The following is a 21,114-nucleotide window of genomic DNA, read 5'->3' on the forward strand; positions in this document are numbered from 1 at the left end:
TAAATTTTTTTAAGTTAACTATAACACCCTGAATAGAATAAAATGAAAGAAAAAAGATACCCATTAAGTTTCATTAAAAAGTATTTACGTTTTCAGAAAGTATAAAGATCGAAGTTAGTTCTATTGGAATTTAACCTTTCCAGACATCGCTAAAATTATTATTTTATAATTAATTTCTTTTTAATATATCATTACGTTTGTCGTAATTATAAATCAAAAATAATAATCATGTGGTTTTGTTGTATGAGACTATTATTTTTTATATATTATACTGAATAATAACTTAAAATGGTATTGTATAGAAAAACTATGATTTTAATCATTTTAGGTGTATAACATAGATGTATTTTTTTATGTATTTATATTAAGAAACTGCGAAATACCAGTTTTTTTTTCTTTTAAAAAAATAATTTTATGTACGCATTTATCGTATAGTACTTTTCTGTTAGGGTGTTATTAGTTACTTATTTATAATTTTAATGTCATTTTATTATGTAATTTATATAAATAATTTATTATATAAATTGCATAAATACATAATTTATTATATTAATTACATAAACTATTTTCCTTAATTTTGAGTCGAATGAAAAATTCCAATTATTTTCTGTTTTTTTTTTTAATGAGTATAAACCTTAATTCTAAGTATACATATATATATATATTAACCTTTCAAAATAATTTACTTGTGTCAACCACACAGTAGAATTTGAGTTGTTTTTTCGTAAGTATTTGTCATATAATATTTCGAAAGAAAATAAATTACTATTAAATAATTAAATTAAAACATTTCAGTATGAGTAAAGTTAAAAGCCTTTAGCATAAGGATTATGTATGTGGATGTTTATATAATTTCATATTTTGAGAAATATTGAATTTGAAACAAAGTTTGTTTCATTTAATAAATCGAGTGTTTTATATATCTTTGCATATTATCGTATTTTCCGCAGTTTTGCAAGAATTATTCTGAAATAGCAAGAATAACAGGTGTAAACATATTATTCTTCAGTGCCTGTATTTTATTATTTTTATAGCATTTACAGATTTCATTTAGTCAAGATGGTTCGTTTCCAAAATATGACACCGCAAGAATATAAAGAGAAGTATGAAAATTTCAAGATAAATTACGGTATCTATCCTACACCTTTTGGAGATTGTTTAATTGGTATTACTAGCACTGATAAGGCAATTGTACACTTGACGTTTGCTCATAAGAATGAGACAGCTTTGACTGAATTAAAGAACAATTGGCCTCTTTCCAAAATAGTAGAAGATACTTCAAATGAAACAAATGAAATTTTAGAGAAAGCCTTTTCCAACCATGCATCTGTAGATGATTCTATTTTGATCCTTATGAAAGGTACAGAGTTTCAAATAAAAGTTTGGAAAGCCTTGATGCTAATTCCATGTGGTACAACTGTTACTTACGAAGAAGTTGCACATAATATAAATAAACCAAAAGCAGCTCGAGCTGTTGGAAATGCATTAATGAGAAACAATATTGTTTATTTGGTGCCATGCCATCGTGTAGTAGGCAAATCTGGTAGTAATAAATATAAGTGGGGAACAAAATGTAAAGAAAATTTTCTAATGCATGAACGCGAATGTGCAAACATTTAAGTTTTCTTTTAGATGCTTACATATATTTATTTTTTTTAATAATTCTTAGCTTTATATAAATAAATACTTAAGTACTAATTTTTAATTTTATATAATCATAGTAATCATATTACATCAAGTTCTGTTACTTACAAAATATTTATTTCATAATATAAATATACAAACTTATTGAAAATTCCTTAGTATTTGTATACAATTACATAAAATACACACTTGATGATATAAAAAGAAGAATTATTCATTTTTCTACATTAAGGAGTGGATATTATACAAACGTTTGAAGCATTATTGACTAATCATATATAATACTGCCAAAAAGCAGTTATTTTTGGGGAAAAATTATTTTTGTTATCCTTAATGTACAAGTATGTAATATAAATTATATACATTTAAAAAATATTTAATATTTAAATCGTCAAGTAAAAATTTCTATTGTTAAGTTAAAATTATATCATAATTCTATCAAATTTCATTGCACTCTTGCATATTGTAACAGGAACACTATGACATTAGGATGATCTTCAGCATTCATAATAATTCCAAGATGGTAGTATAAATTGAAGATAAATAGAATCATTTAATTTTATATTTGCATTTAGATAGTTGTTTTGTATAAAAATGTTGCATTTTTTGTGTTAATTTTAATATTTTATAATTGATATCTTGTATTAATTTGCAAAATATGAATCTGCTTGATTGACAATATATAAAATATTCATCACCATAGTGCTAATAAATAAGTGTATTTTTTTTTAATATGCCTTTCATATATGTTTCAATATGTCTAAAAAATAAGCATTACAAATGCTGAAGTTAAAAAAGTAATCGTTAATGTTAAAGAATTGGCAATGGGAATTAATTTGGCATCTGATGGACTTATTATTTAAATTTATACACAGTATGACTGGAGAAATATTATCTACATTGTAAATATTACTGTATCATCGGTTCTATACATTAATAGATAAGGTATAAGTTTATAAATACATGTTTATATACATTTATAATATAAATATAAAAATGAATTATATGTATAAAAGCATTTTATAAAAGTGTAAACCACAGTACTCGCTCATAAAAATCCTACTTCAGATACAAGTATGACACTTGTTTATGTTAACCGTAAAAATCAATGTTAAATTTAATTTAATAATTATATAAAAATCGTAAAATTTATTGACGCTCATATAAAATTCTTTTTCGGAATCACAGAGAACAAGCTGCATTGTACCCTAAGATTGATTATTATCTTGTATATTACTTTAAGTTTTTAATTATCATCGAAGTATCATATTATACATTATACGTTATACATACAAAAAAAAAAGTAATTAGTTTCTGTTTTAAGTACAAATTTGAAAAATATATATATTTTGTTATTGATGAATCATTCTGTACAGTGTTATTAATCAGTCTTATTACTAATTTTATTTATATGATTACTGAAAAATGTATTAAAGTCAGAAAATATTGTATGACAATTTCTTTGGATTTTCTTAACAAGACATAGAGTTTACTATTATTTGTATCTTACAAGGCAGTGTTTGGTGAAGAAATGTAACAAAGATCTATGTATCTACAAAAATATTTGTTGAAGACACTTTTCAAATGCAAAATAAACTTTAATGGTGTGTGATAAGAAAATACACCATTAAAGAGAAATATCAATAATATGATAATGATATATAGTTGCTCATTAAGTATTCAATACCCATAAAATATTTAAATACTTTTTGTTCCCTGATCATTTACTATTATTAGTAATGCATAGATATTGTTCCAAATATACTTCATGTATGATATTTGCTTCCTTGAATTTTTATCTTTATCTTGATAGAATTGAAAAAAAACTCTTATGACTTCTTTTCATGACAGTAAGATTTTTTTGTTCTACGTTTCACTCATTAGTTCATTGGTCATTATTAATGGCGTTGCTAGTTAAACTTACATGTAAATGTTTCGTGAAAATGTAATTATCATTGTAAATATCACGAAAGGATAAGATACAGTGGCTTTGCATGCAGCAAATGATGGGATATTATTTCCTGATATGTTGGTTGTACCTGTTATCGTGACAAAATAATTAATTATATTATAAAATCTATAAAGTATAATGTTGTTAATCACATATTCATAATATTATTTTTACCTGATATTCTCGACCGCGGAGTTGTGGTGATTCTCATTATCGGATTGTGAGGGATTGGTTTCATTGGCGTTGGCGCAGGACTTGGAGAATTTCCATAACACTGACCTGATTACATTTCGTCATTAAACATACAATTTTGATATTAAATATTAACTTAACTTTTGATCCTAGTTTAAAAACCTACCCTTCTTATACAACCGCATTCCTTCTTTCTTAGGATCAATATTTCTCATGCAATGATCTCCCGCTTCTTTGATATAGATTTCTTCGTCATTTACGATCAAGCCAACGAAACATTCGTTCGTACTGGTATCATTTCTCATAGTATACGCATACATGACACCTTTCTCTTCCCATTGTCCCAGACACAAATATGTTCGTTCTAAAATATTAAATTCTTCTCTTGAGTTTCAGTTTCAATGAATTTCGATTATTTAAGTTATTTAAATACCTTCGTAGAGCTCTCCGGATTCGCAATCAGTAACTTTGAAATACATTATTTCGCGGGTGTTGCAGTTGCTGCTTAATTCAGCACACATTCCTGATAGGTCAGTTATCATGCCCATGTATTGTCCAGTAATTGGGCAAGGTGATTCTACCGCACGTTCAATCCCTAATTTTAAAATCATCTGATTTAATGTTATCATCTCTCACCTTGAAATGGCTATTAAGTATTTGCATCTTTTCTTCTTTGAAATTAACTTACGTGCTTGTGTCATCCAAACTGGTTTGTCTAAATTAACATCATCGCACAAATAAGACTGATAAGTTGGATTTAATACCATTCCTGTACAGAAAAATTAATCATTTAACAAACTGAATAATTCAATTAATATCCGTGGACGACCGAGATAATGATCAAAAAGTAAATACCTATTGCAAATTCTAATACATTTTCACTTCGTTGCCTCATCATTAAACACACGTAAGCCACTTGTTCGCTGAAAGTATTTTTGTTATTTTAAATACGAATGTAAAGAAGTATTTTTAGATCAGTGTCTCTAGATCATCTCACCATTGATTTTTGGAGTAAACAATGTAACGACCAGTTTCTTCATTCGAATCAACGGTGATGAACGTATAACTATTATAACCATTGAGATCAGTGAAAGTCATAGTGCCATTGATAATCAGAGACTCTTCCCACACACCCTGTGCCCATTTTGGGAATCTAAAAGTCAGAAATAGAGTCTGATTAATTAAATAATCTAATAGAAAATCACTGCAAAATCACAAGATCATCAGAAGTATTTAATTACTAGATACAAGGAGAAAAATATACTGACGTTGCTACGTGAGTCTTTACATAATTTGGCATCTTCTTCTGATTGGGAACTTTACTAAGAACCAACGTTTCGTATCCACTAGTGGAATTATCCAAATTCTGTGTACAGCTCGAATCGCTGCTCAGTGCCATGTACGTTTTCCCTTTTTTATTGTCAACGTGAAATAGCTAAAAACAATCCTTTCATTAAAGGAATGTATAACACAAAGAAATGAAATACTGTATCCTCAGTATTTACCCCACATCTGTATTGCGGACGACCTTCATAGTTTGCACTGATGTCCATCAGAGCAAAGTAAGTAGAACCGTTCGGGCCAGGCCAGTTGCCCAAGCAATTGAATGTAAGATTCACTGAAACACACGTAGCAAATACATTAGTCATCTTCATTTACATACATAAGAAGGGAAGTAAAAAGAAGAAAATTACTGTGAGGCTCAAAGTTGCAACGATTGAAGTGTAATCTCAAGACAGAGCCGTCGGGACAGTTGTGGAAAGAAGACGAGAAGCTGTTGCACTCGATAGCTTTGCTAGATCCATTATTAAGACTGTAGGTGAAGTGATACTGGCCAGTTATCGGACAGTACTCGTTTCTTATGGGAATATTTCCAATCTCCCTGGTACCTGTGCAAACGATGATCAAGCAATCAGATGAGAACGTTTTTCAATGTGAATATTTGGAGCTGGTTGCTTGGAACACATACGGTATAAAATCGAGGTGGAATTTAATGAATCGCAGGAGGCCAAAGCAGTGGCTTCTGAAGTGTAACACCTGTTCAGATCTTTAGAGAACACCTCTATGACGTTGCGGGATCTCCTTAACAATCGGAAGCATCGGATGCAGTCGCCATCGCCGTACCTGAAATGCACATACATACATACGTGAGCTCACCTCGTTCGATTTTCATTTATTCTTTATTCAAAGAAGGAACGAAGGACCATGGATCTATTTCTTATCGAAGCTACTTTCGAGGTGAATGAAGAATTGAAAAAAAAAAATAATAATAATAATTCAATCAATACGAACGGTTGAATAATTCTAAATACGTTTTCTCGTATAATTATAGCCGCGAGAGGAGAAAGTACAGGCCGACATCGTCTGGAGACCGGTCTATTTCCATCCCAGACGTAGTGTAGACGTCGCGTCGGGGCCATCCCTAAGGATGCGCGTTAAGTAAGCGTGCAATCCCGTAACTCAGTTACGGATTTGAACGCGGCTCGACATTAATAGACCAGCACTTGTTCGCAGACTAAACATAAATTCTGAACAATCGACCGAACCACCGACGTTTATTAAAACTACGTACCAAGAATACATCCCGCGATCGGAGATGTGTTTGTTAAACTGCACTCTTGAACCTGTTCATATCGTTCCTTCAGTTTTTCACTTTCTAAATTCAGTGCAATCTAACATCTCCCCTTAAAACAATTCACTCTCGCGTGTACCGAGCTAACGGTTGAGGAGGTGGCAATCGAATAAATGGCAATTGTCGTGATTGCGTGAAGGTCGTTGGAATAAGTGAACTCTGTGGTGATATTAAGGTAGAACCTTACCTGTCCATTAGCAACACGTTATCGCCAACTCTCCTGTGACAGTAACCCCATACGGGGATCGCGTTGAACGTGATGTTGATGGTGGAGTATTGAGTGGGCTCGTTGCTCGTACCGCCGGCTTCGTTTCCGCTCACCTGTGTCACGAATTCACCCTGGAATTCCGCGGGGAAGTAACAGCCGACCATGAACTGGGGGTCGTACCCTTGCAGGGCGTCGTCGCTCGTGATCACAGTCGCGTCTGCAAGTGAAACGCGACAGCTGTGAAAGGTTCCTTTTATACGATTTCTTCGAAATTAATTTTATTTCTTCAACAAAGAAGAAAAAAAGAAACAGAAAAAAAAGCGTGTATAATTATGGTGTGATAATGTAATTGGCGAAATATTTTGTATTTAAATTTTTTTAACAAATATATTTTATTATTTAGTAAAATAATAATAGTTTAAATATTTACTTCGTAAGAAAAATTATTTAAGTTAATGAAATAATAATACTTTAAACAGTTTTGTAAGAAAAACTATTTAATTTTATTTTTTTAACAAAGAAGAAAAAAAACGGGAAAAAAGCATGTATAATTATGGTGTAATTGGCGAAATATTTTGTATTAAAATTTTTTTAATAAATACATTTTATTATTTAGTAAAATAATAATAGTTTAAATATTTACTTTGTAAGAAAAATTATTTAAGTTATTTAATGAAATAATAATAAATTTTAAACAGTTTTGTAAGAAAAACTATTTAAATTATTGAATAAAATAATAATACTTTAAATAGTTTTGTAAGAAAAATTATTTAAATTATTTAACAAAATCGTAATACTTTAAATAGTTCTGTAAGAAAAACTATTTAAATTAATTAACGAAATAACAATACTTTAAATAGTTCGTAAGAAAAAAAAAAAAGATTAAAATTTCTATGGTACCAATGTAATATTAAAAATTGTAGCGTTTCTCAGAGTGAGATGTTTCTTTCTTACTTAATTAGCTAATTGATTTTTCTAATGGTTATTTGTGGAATATTTAACTGAATTAAATTGTTTAAATCTGTTTAGATCTGCAAAGTATTTCGTTCGATAGGAAACGGATTAATTAACTGGCGAACGAAGCCTCGAGATCTCGAGACTCCGTTCGCCAGTTAACAATCTTAGCTTCTTAGATTTAGAATTCAATTATTTATAAGGTTCGAAAGCCACGCTGCAAGATAATACGCTTTTATACGGGGCAATTTCACGTACCACCCTCGCGAGTATTCATTGTCTTCGCGGAACAAATCAATAGAGTAAAACCTGAAGGAATTGCGAAACGAATTCCCATGAACGAGCGGAGGGTCATGCGAACGACCTTAAACGGGATGCCTCGATTAATTTGTTACAGTGTCAACGGCCTCGCAAGGTGAAAGAACAGGATACGTAATTGATTTCCAACTAATACAATCTAGCTTCTAATTACGCCGATTAATTCGTTCGCGCGGCGGTACGATTTAAGCCCGATTATATTCCTGGTTGATGCCACTTCATTGATTTTTTTCACATATTTTAACAGATACGTATTTTGAAGTTAAAATTGTGATTATAAATATGTATATCGTGGATTAAAATTTACTTGCGTCACCATTATCGTGGCAATATGATTTACACTTATATTCTTGGTTAATACCATTTTACTAATAATATTTAACAAAATATGTAACATATTTTACATATTAAAAAAAAAAAAACGTATTTTAAAGTTAAAATTGTGATTATAAATATGTATATCGTGGATTAAAATTTACTTGTGTCACCATTATCGTGGCAATATGATTTACACTTATATTCTTGGTTAATACCATTTTACTAATAATATTTAACAAAATATGTAACATATTTTACATATTAAAAAAAAAAAAGTATTTTAAAGTTAAAATTGTGATTATAAGTATGTATGCATATCGTGGATTAAAATTCATCCGTGTCGTCTATATAATTTGCACTCGTGTTCCCGGTTGATGCCATTTTATTGATTTTGAAGAAAAAATTGTCATTACAACTAATGTATAATGTGGACTATTAAAAATGGTAAGATGGTAAAATAATGTGGACGAAAATTAAAAATGATAAAATTGTCGCAATTGAATGGTAAAATTTAAAATGGATCGAAGTTGGATATCGTACCAGATATGGGTTGAAATACAAAGACCACGAAACACTGACTGCTTAATTTAATGCAAACTGATCGATGCAAACCCAGTTAATTCGCCTTTCCAAAAGCGGGAAGGAAATTTGGAAAAAAGGAGCATCAACGGCTGTCGACGTAAACGCGGCGAATAAATCGCATTCCACCTTATTGCCCACATGTCGTATAACCAACGATCCATGAATGGTCATTAACGTCGGCATTAAGTGGTTACGAAAGGCAGGTGCTACGCCGACAGGTGGACCACCGGAGAGACTTTGCAACGAAACATAATACTGTTGCTTCTTCCATTCTATTCCGGCCCGATGTCCGTGTTCACGTGGCGCGCCACTTTTCCCTCCCGGCTTCAAATGACTTTTTGCCAAATTATGAGAAGGTTACATTTGTCGGTGGCAAATTTCAGTCACACGTATGTGCACTTGACTTTGGTCAAAAATATTAATATAAGTAAGTAAAGAATATTATAAGAATATTGCAAGAAAAAATATTAATGTAAATAAATGAAGAATATTATAAGAACATTATAAGAATATTGCAAGAAAAAATATTAATATAAATAAGTAAAGAATATTATAAGAATATTATAAGAAAAAATATTAATATAAATTCATAATGAATATCATAAGAATATTATAAGAAAAAATATTAATATAAGTAAGTAAAGAATATTATAAGAATATTATAAGAAAAAATATTAATATAAATAAGTAAAGAATATTATAAGAGAAAATATTAATATAAATAAGTAAAGAATATTATAAGAATATTATAAGAGAAAATATTAATATAAATAAGTAAAGAATATCATAAGAATATTATAAGAAAAAATATTAATATAAATTCATAATGAATATCATAACAATATTATGAGAAAAAATATTAATATAAATAAGTAAAGAATATTATAAGAATATTATAAGAAAAAATATTAATATAAATAAGTAAAGAATATTATAAGAATATTATAAGAGAAAATATTAATATAAATAAGTAAAGAATATTATAAGAATATTATAAGAAAAAATATTACTATAAATAAGTAAAGAATATTATAAGAAAAAATATAAGTAAATAATATTATAAGAAAAAATTTTAATATAAATAAATAAATAAGCGAAAATTAACACTATTAACGCTATAATAATCGTGTTAAAATATTCTATGTATAAATCTTTATAATTTAAATGACGATTAAAGTAGATTTTGCAAACAAATTTGTACAAGAATTTCGAAAGTCTGAGATTATTGCTGACGGATACGATTGTTCATAGTACATCGATAAAATTACAGTGGTTGAATTAAATAAAATTGCACAATTTATTTACAAAATATGATAGTTCGAATGAATAATATTTCTTACACGCAATTGTCCCGAAAGTATGTCAACGGCAATGATTAAACGCAATGCTCCCATCAGTTGCATTCATTTATCGCGAATTGCGATCTTGCGAGAGTCTAGAGAAGATCGGCAAACTTCCACCCTATACACCAGAGCTCCAATTAGGCATACTTGATGCATCGATCAGTAAATAAAGTATCATTGAATGTCAAGGTATGTATGAATCACACGAGCATGAATCATCCACACAGTGTTGCATAATTGAACTGGACGATGCTGCATAGCAGCGAAATTTTACAAGCGCCAATGAATCCTTTATCTGCGCGAGAATGAAGCGGATTGGAGATTAGAAATTGGACAAGTGTGTTTCGAGTGTCAAATTACGAACAATTGAGATAATTCGAACATGAAATCGGAATCGATCGGAGTACGAACGTTGACTACCGGCTAATCTACACAAATATCGAATGACAATAAAATTCCGATGAACTGCCGAGCAGATATACTTTGCTGAAACGTGCAACGCGATAGTGGGTGGGTTAACACGTGGTAACACGTATCAATATTCAGCGGGCGTGTGCAATTATGAAGAGAGCAAGATGTGTACGTACGTATGTACACAATACGTGAGTCTAAAGCTTAAATCTTAAGGTTTGAAATCGACTTTTTTTTTGTTTTGTTTTAAACAGTAGTCTGAAGCCTTAGAAACAAGATACAAAAGGTCCTGGCCTTTAAAGTGACTTATTTAAGGGATGTAATAATAAATCCGCGGACAGAGAATAATTGAATTTGTATCACTGTTTACAACTTTAAGCAGTATTATAAAGTGTAAATCGTGCGATTCAAATGTTACTTTTGGTGAATCGAATATCAGGGGACTTGGGTTCAATTTAGTTGTGAATTGTGAGAACTATGAGCCGCGATATACAAGTAAAAAAAAATAAGTAAAGGATACATGACATTCTGAAATTTTGAACGCGTTTCTCTCGAAATTAGGTTTTTAGAAACGGTGTGCAAGATATCGAACAAATCGATTACTGTGAAACTTGGTACGTGTCTTTAGTCTGACATTTACTAAAGATTGACGATCGAACGTTTTTTTAATTTTTAACAATTTCGAAAGATATAAACAAAAAACGTAGAAATTTTTGGCATAAATTCGATACATCAAAAACAAATGGCTGCCATTTTCATAATTTTCACAAAAATGAAAATGTTGGATCGTCAATCCCTAGAGAGAATATCGTTTACTTTTGAACTTTTTTTTGCCTCTTTGTTGCAACTAATCCTGTTTGGCTGGAATCATGCACACCGATAGGCAACGTAAAAAAAAAAAAGTCATGTAAAAGGATGCCGTTAAAAAGTTAAATAAGAGCCCTCTTTTTTTCTCTTTTAATGTTGCTCTTTATAGTATGCTGTCGTAATGTGTTAAAATAAACCACAAAAGCTCATGTCAATCTTTTTACTAGCCCTTCGAAGTATTCGTAATTTTTAGGCCTGTCAAACTGTCCTGGCCCCTTAAAGCAACGTTCACAAGCAAATGATTCATTCGACCCGTTTTTATCCCCGGTGTTGCACCTGATTAAAAACTGATTCACTGATTTACATAACGTCTAACGAACGCCGGTTAATTGATATCGTCGGTCTAATTACTTGAACGTCGAACTGTAATTATACTTGCTCGTTCATATAAAACATCGGTCTTTACACCTCGGTTCACCCATTAGTGGCTACGATGAATAATAAAGTAAGGAAATAGAGAGAGAAAGAGAGAGAGAGAGAGAGAGAGAGAGAAAAAGAGAGAGAGAGAAAAGAGGTCTCTCAAAGGAGACCGACTCGCGTCCGGAAACCTAGGACAGTTCTACTAATTGCGAAAATCCTGGAGAAGGAGATCAGATAAACCGCAGTCACCTAAAGCCATGCCAAAGATGATTTCATATAGGATAAGCAACAATACGATTGCTGTCATTATGTCATTGTTTCTTTAATGGCGAGGAATCGGTGAGACCGAACTTCTTCGGAGGATCTGTCCTCGAAGGAATTTAGGACAGGTTTCTTAACGGAGAAATGTTGAATTCCTGAATGTTAACCCCTTAAAGCTGTTTTGTTTTGTTTTGTTTTGAGAATGCGTACTGGTGTGCGCTTAGTTATTTCAAGGAGACGACGAGTGACATTACTTGCAGTAAGATCGAGTAAAATAATAAAATAACAAAGTGATAAATTTTTCTGGCATTTCTTTGAAAAGTTTTCCATTTTATTCGTTTCATCTCATTTTTTTGTTTTGTTGCCTTGAAATATTATAAAATCACAAATACGTATAATTTTGTTGCTGGAATTTTACGATAAACAGCAAAAGGCGAATTTTTTTTCTAAAAAAAATTCCACCTTTTGAGCTCTTATTGTTAGACCGCTTCCTCTTTAACCATTTGCGCTGGCAACTGATTGCGGACCATAACGAGTGACCGTGCCAAACCGTATACAATAATTCGTCGCTTTCTTTTTGAACTCGTCGGTACGATATCACTGGATAGAAATTATTGAGAAGTTTGTTATTTGTTTTGCCTTACTTAATTATACTTGAATTATAATTATACTTAAAACTGAGAAAATGTTACAATTTTGGAACAAAATATTGTCGACGTGCATGGCACATTACAAAGCAAGAGGTTAACCACTTGCGCTGGGAACTGATTGCGGACTATAACGAGTGACCGAGTATCAAGCTGTATACAATAATTTGTTGCTTTCTTTTTCTTTCAAACTCGTTGTGGTATGATATCACTGGATAGAAATTATTGAGAAGTAATAAACTTCTCATTTGTTTTGCCTGGGTTACATTTAAATGTATACTTAAAACTGAGAAAATATTGCAATTTTGGGACAATTCTGAAGAATGGGCGTTCGCCATTCAAACCTTCCAAGAAGAAAAGAGCTTCGTTTGTAAAGGCAAACGTCCCTTCGACAAGGTGTACGGCGCTGATCGCCTCTGGACCGGAAGGTCTCGAATTAAGAGGCAAATGGAGGAAAGGGACCGAATTCTTCTCGGCGGAGAGGGAAAATGGACAACAATGCGAGCATAGAAAACGCGTAGTTGTTGAGGCCTGTGTACAAGTGTACAAGCGTACAAGTGTACGTATATACGTGTGTACTCCCCGGAACGAAGAGCAGGTAAGGAGGGACGACGTGTAACGCCTTGGCAAAGCAGCTCGTTCCTCGCATTCCTTCTCTCGCGGTGCTTGTCGCGTTTCTCCTCCGTGCATTATATACGCGGCTAGAAACTCACGGTGGGTCTCGGGTTCCTGAGAACGAAAGCCCAACGAAGGGAGAGAAAGAGAAAGAGAAAGAAAGAAAGAGAGAGAGAGAGAGAGAGAGAGGGCTCGTAACGTTGCAAACGTCGATCCCGTGAGAGTGGTGTGTACCACTCCGGGCGCACCTTCTTCCCCGACGAGCTCCTCGCCAAGTTAAATAGAGAGTCCAACGTGACCGCCGTTATTCACGGATTCTCTCTTTTATTATATCCGGCCGTTAAGGCAGCCAGCTTTAAGCTGTTCCCTCTGTTGTTCCGTCACGGTGTTGGATTACCAGACGCGTTTTCAGATTCGGTTGTTTCCTCCTTGGCCGCTCTGGATCCTTTCTAGACTGTGCGCCCGTGATGTTTGGCAGAATGTATATAATAATCGCGAAAAGCGATATTCGATAGATTAACTTACGAGTAAAATACGAGTGGAATACGTGGACGTGAGCACGACTAATTTCGGATTAGACAGGGGTCCTCCTTGTTGCTGGGGTCCTTTCTAGATTGGTGGACGTACACGTAACTGAATAGCGAGTGTGTATGATGTTTGGTAGTTGACAGAATATATATATAATCGCCGAAGGCGATATTTGGCAGAGTATTTTACTCAAATTAAGTAGAAACACGTAGACGCGAGCTAATTTCGGATTGGACAGGGGGGAGTGGTTTTCTGCGTGCGAAGATATGCCAGACAGTTTCACATTTGATGCCTCGGTTTCGAGAAAATTGTAGGAAATTCGTCAAGCACGTGGTCCTTGAAACACACAGTAGGCTAAAAATCACTTCCAATCATTATCATTATCATCATTTTTCTTATATTTTAAGGTTTTATTAACCTCTTGCGCTGGAATGACGTGCCACGCACGTCGAGAATCTTTTGTCTCCCAAAACTGCAATATTTCCTCAGTTTCAAGTATATTAAAATAGAACCCAGGCAAAACAAATAATAAATTTGTTAAATTACTTCTCAATAATTTCCATCCAGTGATGTCGTACCGACAAGTTCAAAAAGAAAGCGACGAAATTATTATTGTACACGGTTTTGGTCACTCGTTAAGGTCCGCGATCAGTTGCCAGCACAAGCGGTTAACCTCTTGCACTGAAATGACGTGCCACGCACGTCGACAATTTTTTGTCCCAAAATTGCAACATTTTCTCAGTTTTAAGTATATTCAAGTATAATTAAGTAGGCAAAACAAATAATAAACTTCTCAATAATTTATATCCAGTGATATCGTACCGACGAGTTCAAAAAGAAAGCGACGAATTATTGTATACGGTTTGGTACGGTCACTCGTTATGGTCCGCAATCAGTTGCCAGCGCAAGTGGTTAACCACGCACGTCGAGAATTTTTTGTTCCAAAATTGCAACAATTATTTTCTCAGTTTTAAGTATATTTAAGTATAACCCAGGCAAAACAAATAACAAATTTGTTAAGTTACTTCTCAATAATTTCTATCCAGTGATGTCCTACCGACGAGTTCAGAAAGCAAGCGACGAAATTATTGTACACGATTTTGGTCACTCGTTATGGTCCGCAGTCAGTTGCCAGCGCAAACGGTTAGAAAAATTGGCCCACCCTGTACCCACTACTATATTTCTCCTAAAACGAGAATAACCCTCGTTCCTTCGCTCCTGTCTATCGAATTATTTTCGTGTTCGCTCGCGTTCAATCGAAAGTTAATAAATCGCCGTTTGCGCTGTGCCGTTGTCGCTGGAATTTGCCTCGTGTAATGAAACGAAATATCGCGGCAAAGATAATAATCGAGGGGGGGGAGGGGTGGGGAGGAAATAAAAATCGAACCGAATGGAACAGGTGGAGTATTTTAAGGATCGTTTAATCAAGAGTGCAATGGGGGGAAACGCGAGGACGCGGGGAGAGACCCGAGGCAAGTATCGCGTGCCTCTGAAACGAGTCGACCGAGTTGATCGTGAATTATAAATCCTCCATTTGCTTCCTTTTTTTTTTTTTTTTTTCTCCCTAAGGAGGAATTTATTTTCCGACGCTTGTTCGACGCAGCTCGCGTGACAGAACGCGCGGATGCTACCTTGTCTGGCGTGGAGGAACGGGTATTCCGGGACGATAATGAGCGCAGCGAGTGCAGCTTGGAAACAGGATGCCCGCTATAAATTATACTTTATATTTATTTCTTGGTTCATCGATGGGACAAATGGGACCTCGATGCTCGACTGCTGCAACCTTTCTTCATTTCTGGCCAATGTATGGGAGATCTTTTCAGTTAATTGACTTCGTACTCAGTATCAGTGTCTGGTATATGGTATTTTGTTTTTTTTTTTTTTTTTTTTTTTAGGTTTTAGAAAAATTTAACTTGTCTCTTCCTCTGCACGGAAATTAATCGGTACTCTCGACTACTGGAAAATTATTTAACGACGATTAAAGCATAAGCATAAAAATGAAGTCCAAAGAAAAAAGAAACATAAAAAAACTTTATAATACAATGGGGAGTGTACGAGCTTTGACTTATATATTTTGCAAAGAATTATCCAAATATTTAAAAACACGATGTTTTACGCCTATAAAAAGTCAGAAAAATTATAAATTGGCCATTTTGACCATTTTGGGCTATGATGCCCCCCAAATGTTTCAGATAAGTAAAATAAAATCACAGCTAACCAGAAAATATATTATGAAATTAAAAATTCACTATTCAACGATCAAAGATTTCAGTCGAAACATTATATATTGTGTTACAAAAATTAAGTACGGTGTGTCGTGTTGAAATATCTTTGTGACTCCCTGAAAACATATAAATCTAACGTAACAATATGTTCGTGCTCAAGATTTTTCGAAAATTTGCCACTCGACTCTCCTCGGAGAAAATTCAGAGATTTCAAAAGAAATTTCAAAAACTCGATACGCAGAAATTTATTCAAACGTATCTTCGCCACGGTCGAACAGGCGTATACCACAGATTCCTTCGATAATTGACTTTTCTCGTCGACGAGAAAGGGAAACGATCTATCGAGTGTAACATCGTTTAAAATCGTTGGGATTGCCGTGCCTGTGCTTTGATCTTGATTAGGGCTCGGTTTTTACCTTTCACGCGGGGACGTACCTGCGGTTACCTCGTTGCTACGTAGAGCTTACCTTCGTAAACCGGAAACACGCTATTAGCCGAGACTCTTGTTTTACCGTGATCACGTGTTCTTTTATAATTGCCACTGAATTGCTTTTTGTGTTCATCAACCTCTCCCTTTCTCTCAATTTTCGTTCTCTCCCGCGACTTGCATGCGTTTCGATGAAAAACCAGCATCAGAATTGATAAGATAACATAATGATTAGGGCAACATAATGTAAACCAGAAACAAGCAATGCGTAGCTTGTCCATTTCGAATTTTTTCTTATAAACTGTCTATATATAAACTGTTAATATTTTTCTACAAAATATTTTAGTAAACTGATAATTTTTATAAACTGTTCTCTTTGATATCTGCGAATAGTCACATCTTTGTGTCAATGAGTGGATGCACTAGCGTTCAAATAATTATCGCGATAAAACGAAAGCACCGTGTTCAATCATTACTTTCGCTCATTAACTTATTAATCAGGGATATCCACAAGTAATGTCGTTTTTATTCGAATTTAATATACATTGCTAAGCGACAATAATTTAATTTGTTACAACATAATCTACATTCTATTTAAACAGTTCCTAGTTTAATATCCACATTTAGTATGTTTATTGTTAAATTATATTATAGATTAGAACTGTATTAATTCTCAAGCAAAGTAAAAATTTTACACAGTATCGAAAAACATTATTTATGGCTATCACTGATACAAATGTCCACTTCACCGAATATGTGTTAAACATACTATGAACAAATATTAAATGTAATATATATATGAAATTGTTACAGTTTTAATGTAAACGGTACTGTATGAACTGCTTTCCCGTAACGTATCTCGACTTGTCTCGTTCTACATCCTAATTGGCACTTGTAATTTGATATTAGAATTTCAGATGAATTTGAAGATATATAACAATGTACATAATGTATATAATTGGTTTTAATTATTATTATACATTATATATATAATATATTATATTATATATTTTTTTATTTATATTATTTATATTATTTATTTTATTTATATTATATAATATACTATATTATATATTTATTATTATTATTATTATTATTATTATTATTATATTATATATATATATTGGTTTTAATTATTAGTTTAATTATTAGAATTTCAGATGAATTTGAAGATATATAACAATGTACATAATGTATATGTAATTGGTTTTAATTATTATTATTATACAGTATATATAATATATTATATATTTTTTTATTATTATTACTATATATTATATACTATATTATATATTTTTTTATTATTATTACTATATATTATATACTATATTATATATTTATTATTATAACTTATATATTACATTATATATTATTTTATTATTATTACTATATATTATATATATAATATACTACATTATGTATTTATTATATATATATTGGTTTTAATTATTAGTTTAATTATTAGAATTTCAGATGAATTGAAGATACATAACAATGTACATAATGTACATAATGTATATAATTAGTTTTAATCGCCAGTGACATTTCGTCTCAGTGAAGCTGAAGATCGGATATCTGTTGAAGTTGAGGAATAAACAGCGTAATACAAAAATATAGACGAAACGGTGAAAGAAGAATACGTAATCATCGAATACTGTTAATCTACCTTATGAAAGAATGGTGCACGCATCGCGACGTGGAAACACGTTTGCGATTTCAAATATCTTTGCTCGCGAAACTTTCTTTCCTGGTGCGTTGAACGTAAGAACAACCGTAATAGTGATTGTTCCCTGCCAACGAAAGAAACGAGAGAGAGAGAGAGAGAGAGAGAGAGAGAGAGAGAGAGAAAGAAGAGAAAGAAATGGTTTCGACGCGCGAGAACGTAATAGGCAGCAGCTCCTCTTCGTCTATTGAATAACTAGACGATCGATTGGCAACGAGGCATAACGCGCGGCTTCACGCTTTCTGAAGCTGGTCTACGAGGTGAAAATCGCGAGGAAGAACGAGGTTCTTTCGCTTCCTTTCGGATGCCACTGGCGCGCCGAAATGTAACGTGGCCGCGACGAAACCTTTCTCAGCGAAACAATGATTCCGAAGTTAGTCGAATTTTCAATTTAACCACTTAGAATAAGACGAACTGCGGTTCGTGTGATGAGATCTGACGGATTTGCAAGATAATTTCCGTGCGTTTGAAGCACGTGAAAGTGATCTCAAATCGGTTAATTGATTGAACAGTTGACAGTGTGTCTTCGAATTGCAAATTATAATTAGAAAAATTATAATTATTAAGAGTCGAAGGATACTCTTAACAGCATTCTCGAGTTAGGATGTTAAGTCGTGATAATTGATAATTGAAAATTAAAAAGAAAAAAATCAATGATTTGGCAAATTCCCAATTGAACTGATTAAACTTGATGAGAAAAGAATTATGGCAATTAATTTGTTAAATTAATCGTTCCGCAAGAGATTTCAAGAGAAGAGACGTCTCCTCCACGAAACAAATCCTTCTTCGCGCGGAGAGCATCGAGCAAGTTGCACCGGAAACCTCCCCCCCCCCTTCCCCCTCCTCCTCTCGTATAAATTGAATTTTTTCGCCGGTCGCAGATCCGAGGAAAAAAGCTTCGCCGCCGGAAGTTGGCCCTCCCCCCTCCTCTCCCCCTCCGAGAGAGATGTAACGCGCTCTGGTTTTTCTCTCTCGCAAACCGCAACAAATCCAATCGCCCGATAACCGTACGAAGATTTTTAATTGCGCAATAAACGTCCGGGCACCGAGAGGATCGCCGATGATCCGGTGGTCCATCGTCGACGTCTCTTCTCTTCTTCTTCTTCTTCTTCTTCGTTGCGAGGTGAACGCGCTTGCAAAAAGTGTGACCTTGATCCTCGGGGAGGAGCCACCGCTCGAAGTCTCAGGATCGAGGCCCACTTTGTGCCACACCATCTGGCTCGACTGGCAACAGATACGCGCATAGTGTTATGATCGTTGCCTCGTCATCCTTAATGCGAAAACCACCGCGCCACGCCGGATGATACGCCGCCTAATTCTAGGCGAGTCGTATGCTATTTTTCTTTTTACGATCGACGCTAACGGTTCGTTTATATTTGTTTAATATTATAAATATTATACAATATTTACTATGTTACATTATATTCAATATTATTTAATATTTATATAATTTATATTTTATTTATTTTGTATAGTTTATATTTATTTATTTAATTAATATTATTTAATGTTTATATAATTTATATTTTATTTATATTTTGTATAGTTTATATTTATTTATTTAATTGATATTATTTAATGTTCATATAATTTATATTTTATTTATTTTGTATAGTTTATATTTATTTATTTAATTAACATTATTTAATATTTATATAATTTATATTTTATTTATATTTTGTATAGTTTATATTTATTTATTTAATTAATATTATTTAACATTTATACAATTTATATTTTATTTATTTTGTACAGTTTATATGTATTGATTCAATTAATATTGTTTATATTTATCTCTTTTATTTTCTCCTTTGGGAGGGAATTTCTTTGCGCCCCTTTCTTTTGTTCTACGTTGTTCTATTATTGCGAGTACGATTTATTACGGGGTTATTACAATTAATTTTTGGAAAAATTTGGAATTGAAAAGGCTTAGTGATTTAAAGGATTGTAACTTTGAATCGATTAGATTACTCCTTTCTTCGACTGTCAATAAGTGACATAAAAGTCAGAAAATTGACATCACTATTTCTCCCAATTGACAATCTTCAGACTTTAAATTGATCAGGTTATTCCTTTCCTCGATTGTCAATAAAAATAGAGAATTTAACAAAAATGGACATGTCACATTTCTCTGAATTGACAATTTTTATTTAACAAAACTATGACAAATTATTGTACATGATATGAAGATAAATTTAATAATATGACAATTATGATGATAATTTGAAACAATCGATCAAAAGTAGTAGGATAAATTTTGTCTGATACGAACATAAATTAACAGAAAATAAAACGATGCACTGATAATCCAATTGATCATCCTGAATTTATATCTTTTATGATATATAAGTTATGATATTTAAATTAATACATAGTCGGACAACAACGAATTGACACAAAATAAATTTGAAAAACTTTGATAAAACTTAATACCAATCCTATTTAAATTTCAAAATATTATAATAACATAATAATTAATATTATGATTGAGCTAACGTTGGAGAAATTAAAATTGAAACTATAACGGTGAGCTTTGGAAACTCGAAATTCCGCTAGAAAAACTATCTTTAGAAAATAAATTGATCGCTATTGAAGCAACGAGAAATTCATAGTCCCTTTTCTGAGTTGAATCGTTAACGACGGATGTCGTACGTCGCGTTTGACAACCGACGAAGGAGAAAGACAAGCGCCTCGTCGCCGTCGTGGCGATTCTCTCGACAAACGCGAGCAGAATTGTTATTCTGACAGTTCAGCCAGGTCTTTTTCTAAATATAATCGGTTTCCGGTCGCGCCGCAGCCGCAGACGCGATAACTATAAATACTTGTCCAGTGGTACATGCAGAATCGTGCAGGAAACCGTGTTCAACAATCTCTCACTCGTTCATGAATGAACGATTGTTCTAACATT

At 32.6% G+C, this 21,114-nt stretch overlaps 2 protein-coding genes across 3 annotated transcripts in view; one reads left to right on the forward strand and one right to left on the reverse strand.

Moving 5' to 3' along the window:
* Positions 1-633: 633 nt before the first annotated feature.
* On the forward strand, positions 634-2,268 carry LOC122531017 (bifunctional transcriptional activator/DNA repair enzyme Ada). The gene is made up of 2 exons (XM_043658545.1): positions 634-724; positions 1,035-2,268. The coding sequence occupies exon 2, from the start codon at positions 1,060-1,062 to the stop codon at positions 1,618-1,620; it is 561 nt and encodes a 186-aa protein (XP_043514480.1). The 5' UTR covers positions 634-724; positions 1,035-1,059; the 3' UTR covers positions 1,621-2,268.
* Positions 2,269-3,480: 1,212 nt separating this feature from the next.
* Positions 3,481-21,114, reverse strand: part of LOC122531018 — a 39,455-nt gene continuing 21,821 nt past the window's right edge. The window contains exons 1-13 of one of the 2 annotated variants that reach the window (XM_043658547.1): positions 8,926-8,943; positions 6,607-6,844; positions 5,757-5,911; positions 5,482-5,676; positions 5,293-5,405; positions 5,056-5,222; positions 4,785-4,940; positions 4,643-4,710; positions 4,476-4,556; positions 4,221-4,382; positions 3,954-4,151; positions 3,770-3,874; positions 3,481-3,683 (exon numbers count right to left, since the gene is read on the reverse strand). In XM_043658547.1, coding sequence (XP_043514482.1) covers positions 3,565-3,683; positions 3,770-3,874; positions 3,954-4,151; positions 4,221-4,382; positions 4,476-4,556; positions 4,643-4,710; positions 4,785-4,940; positions 5,056-5,222; positions 5,293-5,405; positions 5,482-5,676; positions 5,757-5,911; positions 6,607-6,791 — 1,704 coding nt within the window. In that variant the 5' untranslated portion in view covers positions 6,792-6,844; positions 8,926-8,943 and the 3' untranslated portion in view covers positions 3,481-3,564. Of the gene's footprint in view, positions 3,684-3,769; positions 3,875-3,953; positions 4,152-4,220; positions 4,383-4,475; positions 4,557-4,642; positions 4,711-4,784; positions 4,941-5,055; positions 5,223-5,292; positions 5,406-5,481; positions 5,677-5,756; positions 5,912-6,606; positions 6,845-8,925; positions 8,944-21,114 lie in introns of those variants that run through there. The other variant, XM_043658546.1, reaches the window with a different exon arrangement.

Source organism: Frieseomelitta varia, unplaced genomic scaffold (genome assembly GCF_011392965.1).
Source record: "Frieseomelitta varia isolate USP_RPSP 00005682 unplaced genomic scaffold, Fvar_1.2 scaffold_371, whole genome shotgun sequence".
NCBI classification, from domain to species: domain Eukaryota; kingdom Metazoa; phylum Arthropoda; class Insecta; order Hymenoptera; family Apidae; genus Frieseomelitta; species Frieseomelitta varia.